Source organism: Oncorhynchus clarkii, chromosome 9 (assembly GCF_045791955.1).
Source record: "Oncorhynchus clarkii lewisi isolate Uvic-CL-2024 chromosome 9, UVic_Ocla_1.0, whole genome shotgun sequence".
In the NCBI taxonomy this organism is placed as follows: Eukaryota; Metazoa; Chordata; class Actinopteri; order Salmoniformes; family Salmonidae; genus Oncorhynchus; species Oncorhynchus clarkii.
The window spans coordinates 34,303,617-34,308,650 of record NC_092155.1 but is presented as its reverse complement, the minus strand read 5'-3'; the positions used below and the strand labels follow the sequence as shown (position 1 = coordinate 34,308,650).

General features: G+C 47.0%; 1 protein-coding gene across 1 annotated transcript; it reads right to left on the bottom strand.

Annotated features, from left to right (window-relative positions):
* Positions 1-3,656: 3,656 nt before the first annotated feature.
* LOC139417530 (induced myeloid leukemia cell differentiation protein Mcl-1-like) lies at positions 3,657-4,375 on the bottom strand. The gene is made up of 3 exons (XM_071166784.1): positions 4,192-4,375; positions 3,853-4,103; positions 3,657-3,773 (listed from the first exon to the last, which is right to left on the bottom strand). The coding sequence occupies exons 1-3, from the start codon at positions 4,373-4,375 to the stop codon at positions 3,657-3,659; spliced, it is 552 nt and encodes a 183-aa protein (XP_071022885.1).
* Between the last annotated feature and the right edge of the window lie 659 nt (positions 4,376-5,034).

The window sequence follows — 5,034 nt, the reverse complement described above, 5'->3', positions numbered from 1 at the left end:
CTACCTTGGTAATCGGACAACCTGTCCTTTATAACCAGGTTGTCTGGGTGTCTATTAGCATTCATATTCTACCTCTATACAGGCCAGGCGATTAGACGCTGTCTATACAGGAGCCATGGATTCTGACGCGACAGCACTGAGTTCAGCTATGCCTCGTAGGAGCTTGAACGACGAAACGTCTCCGGGTCTATCTACGCCGAAGGGGATGTATGTGAGAAGTAACCGGGTGTATCGCCCCACCAAGTGGTGTCTGACCATAGACCCGTACATCCCGTGGCACCTGGAGATGTTGGCCGCGAGGCTGAACAACCTGACCTGCGTTTACGTGCACGTCTGGGTATCACCTCCAGTCAGCGGTTCGGGTCCAGATCACCTATGTCAATGTCATAATCTGGTCCTAAGTAAGTGCCACTCTCCGCTAACTACAATCCACGGGTACTTTGAGACTAAGGTATCTATGGGGATCGAGGATGTAAAAACCCTCATCGGTATCCCGTGTACCTTGTACCCTGTGGCAAAGAAGGACAAAGATACCAATCGAGGCGTCCTGACCTGCGTTGGTAAACACGTATTCAATGAGTGCGCTGGGGTTAGATACGTCAACATCTACCCCGATGGAGTCACTGTCGTCAGCCGCTTGCAGGAAGACGGCCGTCGGATATTTGTCAAGTCCAACCACTGGGCAAGTCTGTATCGACATCTCCAGCCAATTCCAGAGTTGGATTCTTTCTATTCCACGTACCGTCGTTTACAGGAGCCGAACACTTGTTAACCAGCTTTGACAGTTCACACAGGGCGCATTCTCAGGTGCCACTTGTTCTGATAGGATCTGTTTTCATGTTGACATGTGACACCAGAAATGATTGTGAACACAGTCTGTTGTAATTGAAGATGAAATAAATCATGATAGCAGATGTACTCTGTGTCCCTGGGTGTTATTGTACACATGTACACACACACACACACACACACACACACAGTTCCCTTCCTCGACCCATTAGCAGCCAACCAGAGAGTTGCTGCAAGTTGCTGCAAATACTCTTGCTTATGCGGTTATTCTGTAGCATTCTATTATTTTATTAGTGTTCTTTTGCAATGGACACAGACACAATGGTACATTGACAAAGTTTATTCTGAACAATATAGCATACAGCAGTGATACATTATACAAGCCAACTTGCTCAACTTGGTCAGCTTCGACCCATTATGTCTCATGTCTTGGTCCCATACATGGGGCTATTCTTTATTTGTCATCGGTGTCAGCTGCTGATTGTCCTCCTTCTACACTTGCTCCTTCCATCATCCCGCTGCTCACAATCTCCATTTTCATCTATTCCGCATAGTGGCAACTAGGTAGAGAGGAACACACGACACACCACAGTCTTCATTGAGTACCAGACGTCTTCCATGTCATAAACGGGTCCCTCGTTCAAGACGTGTATCATGTTCTTGGGACACCAAGGGCCGGTCTCAATCCTAGTCTGATGCTGTAGAGTTTGATCCATCTCAATAGTGAGGCACACATCAAAGTCCTCTTGGGTTAGTTGTCTGGCGTCGACGTTTGACACCCGCAGCGGAGTCCGTGGAGCCTTGGCAGCAGCACGCAGGGCGTTGAGAAATGAGTTACAGTTCATGTAAGCCCTATACAGATATACGTGATAGGCGCTATGCATATACGGGCGCCGGTGTATATCGTGTACAAGGGCCGTCATTCGTCCGTTGCCCTGAACAGAGATCGAAGTCTTGCCTCTGTCGTAGCTTGGCATCATGACTTTTAAAGTTACTGCGAACGGAGGGTCTGCTCTAGCACACTCGAGCATATGGTTGAACTTATCGCCTGTGTCCGTATCATCTCTATTGGTATCATTGGCTGTATTTTTCCAACCTACGCTAGGGGAGTGTAAGGGAGGATGTATCCAACCATGGATGATTCAGTGTGGTTATGAAGAAAGCATAAGACCTAGTTGCCATGTAGCCATGGTTGGAGGAGCCAGATTGGATACTATAGCCACTTTGACCGGATTAGTCCAATCCAGACATGTTTGGAAGAATCCCCACTGCGGTAACATGCATAGTTGAACATGTCAGCGGTGTTTGGGGAACGAGGTGATGTTGGTTACTGTAGCCCTGGTCGGACGAGACACTATAGGCACGGTCTGATACCCATGGTTGGTGTTGGATCAATGGACTACTGAGAACGCTTTAAAGGCATTGTGTCTCCAGACTGTAACACCACATGCTGAGCCTCTCCTCTAAGCAGCAGAGTTTACATTCACCCCATCCCGCACCAGGACACTCTACCTTTACCCTGTGTGTCACAGTGGCAACCATGTCTCATTCACCAGCCCCTGAGGATGCACATCTGGCCACAATCACTAAACAGATACTAGACCTGATGGGGAGCTTGAACACTTTCACCTACATGTCCGTCACCGCGCTACTGAATCTAGACACCAAAGGCCATCGCAGACTATACGACGTACTTTGCGCCCTGGAAGGTATTGGACTTCTGAGTAAAGATAGGAAGTTATACACATGGAAACGACAATGGTATCAGTTGCCGATATTTAAAGACAATAGTATGTCACGACACATTGGAACTGTTTATCGCTATGTGCGCAATAACCCAGGGATGTTCATGGTACAGGACTTGGTTAGGGGATTGGGTATTCCACTACGCAGGATGTATGACAGTCTCCGGGTGCTGGCTTTAATTGGTGTTGTCACAAAACTGAGGGTAGGATGCTACGAAACTGCGCCACAGTCGGTGTGTTCGGACCCAGAATGGAAACGGGTTCTGGAAACCATCTGGGGTGGTGGCTCCTCTGAAGTGCAAGTCGTGGAGAACCAATTACCAGAGGATATGTCTATTGACAGTGACGACATTGGATCTGACACCCACATCATACAGATTGACTCCCCTGAATACCCGTTGCTTTATATCCACAACGATGGCGTGGTATTGGAGGCCTATATCGTAGATAACAATTCCGGAGTAGAGTCAGTGTGGCTCTCGGTGCAGTGGAACGGTACCCAGAGAGACTGTTCCAAACGTGAAGTGCGGTGTCTAGACATCGAAACTGCGTTTGATGGGTACAAGGGCGCGCTGAGCGACTCTCACAAAAGTGAAGTGCTATGTATGGACACTGAGGACCTGCCATCGTACACCTTTGATACTCACGACATCCTGATGAACATTCCTGAATGCAGGGTTGATTGGACCAACACAGACAGTCTACTAGAATCTTTATTATGGTTAGATAAGGACTCTGACAGCAACCCTGAAGCAGTAGTTGATTTTGAACAGGACAGTACCTGTCCTACACCCATGTCTATCAATGATGTACTACACATGGCTGTACTCTGTCTATAACTACACTTATGCCATTGTACATATATCTATGTAACTACACTGTTGACATAAACCATTGCAAATATATTACTAATAAATGCTATGCCTTGATGTATCTGTCTTGTGTACTTGGACGAATGTATAACGATATACTGTATGCTGCACTCATGTGATATTCTGTACCAATGTTAGACACCAAACACAAATGTGGTTCACTCATTTATTAGCCTTTACGGTACATAATCGTAACAGCATATACCCCAATCTCACAAAGTGGTAACAGGTAAAAGGACTCTTGTGAAAGTCACATAGCCAACAAGGTCATTGCTGCCCCAATACCAGCCAATCCGACAAAAAACATGAGGATGTTCCTCGAGCTGGACTCGGGATCTGCTACTGGAAAGAAGTCCACGAACCCGTTCTGGAAACATTCGAAAGAAACATTAGATTACAGGTAGACAGTGACAATGGCGGCACGTCTTAGTTATTACTGAACGTACCCAGGAGTTGTGTTCGACTAGCCAGTCCTTGTGGTGAGTGACCAGGTATGCTGATATCTCCTCTCCCACCAACTCCACACAGTTGTCTCTCCCCTTGTCTTTCAAATACTGACACACCGCAGTCCCAAAAGATGTCAGGCTGGCAACACGGCCCCAGTTAACGGTCCCGTCTTGGAAGATGATATGGGCTAGTGCACTGAGAAACTTCACATCATCCCCTCTGTCATTCACGTAGAGTGTGTTGATCATACCTTTAATGGCCATATCACAAACATGTCAAATGACTCTGTCACTGGCTAGTGTTAGCTGTTGGTGTCAGTGTCACAATGCAATACCTACCATTGTATGCGTATCTGTGTTTCCGTAGTAATTGGCCAACAACTCTACTCATTGTCGACAGAGCTTTGCTTTCGTTCCACCCAGGTTTCAGAAGTCCCGTATACTGTCCTAGGACGGATTTAATAAGTTGCCTGGTGTTGGTGTCCAGGGCTCCGGCCTGGTGAAGAGCATCACAGGTTTCCATATGTGATATCTTCATTGTGTGCGTTTACGCCTGGATGGCAGCCTATGGTTAGCCTGTGTCTTCAATGGTAGTCTGCAAGCTCACAACTAGTCGGGATCCCTTTACAGTGTCGACACTTATATACACATGCAACGTCACGGGAGTTATTCACCCTAGCTCTAGCACTGACAGAGTGCAACTATTACACCAGGGGTAACATATGCCTTATGCAGTAGACAAGGACAAAAGAGGATATCAAAAGGAGGACTTCATGTTTGGTTTATTTAAATACAGCAACACTTCATTCACACTACCGTAGGTGGTAACAGGCTCATAGAATGTGTTATATCAAACAGGCTCATAGAATGTGTTATGGTTGTTACAGCAAGAGGTAATGTGCAGCAACATAGAAAGGTAACATGTCAAGGTATAAGAGTGATATTCTTCAGCCTCATCCGAAGAGCTTTGGACATCTCATCGCAGCGCGGGTTATGTCCCTGGGAGGGTAGATACCTTCCCTGGATGGTGAGGGCGCTGCAGACGACGCAGCGGTTCAGCCCTCGGATTGAAGTGTATCCGTAAGCCGAGTTGGTGAGGGTATCAGGGAACGCAATTGTTCCCTTCCTGTACCGTTCCTTCCCCAGTATGAGCATTATCTCGTCTTCTCGACTGGTGTACCT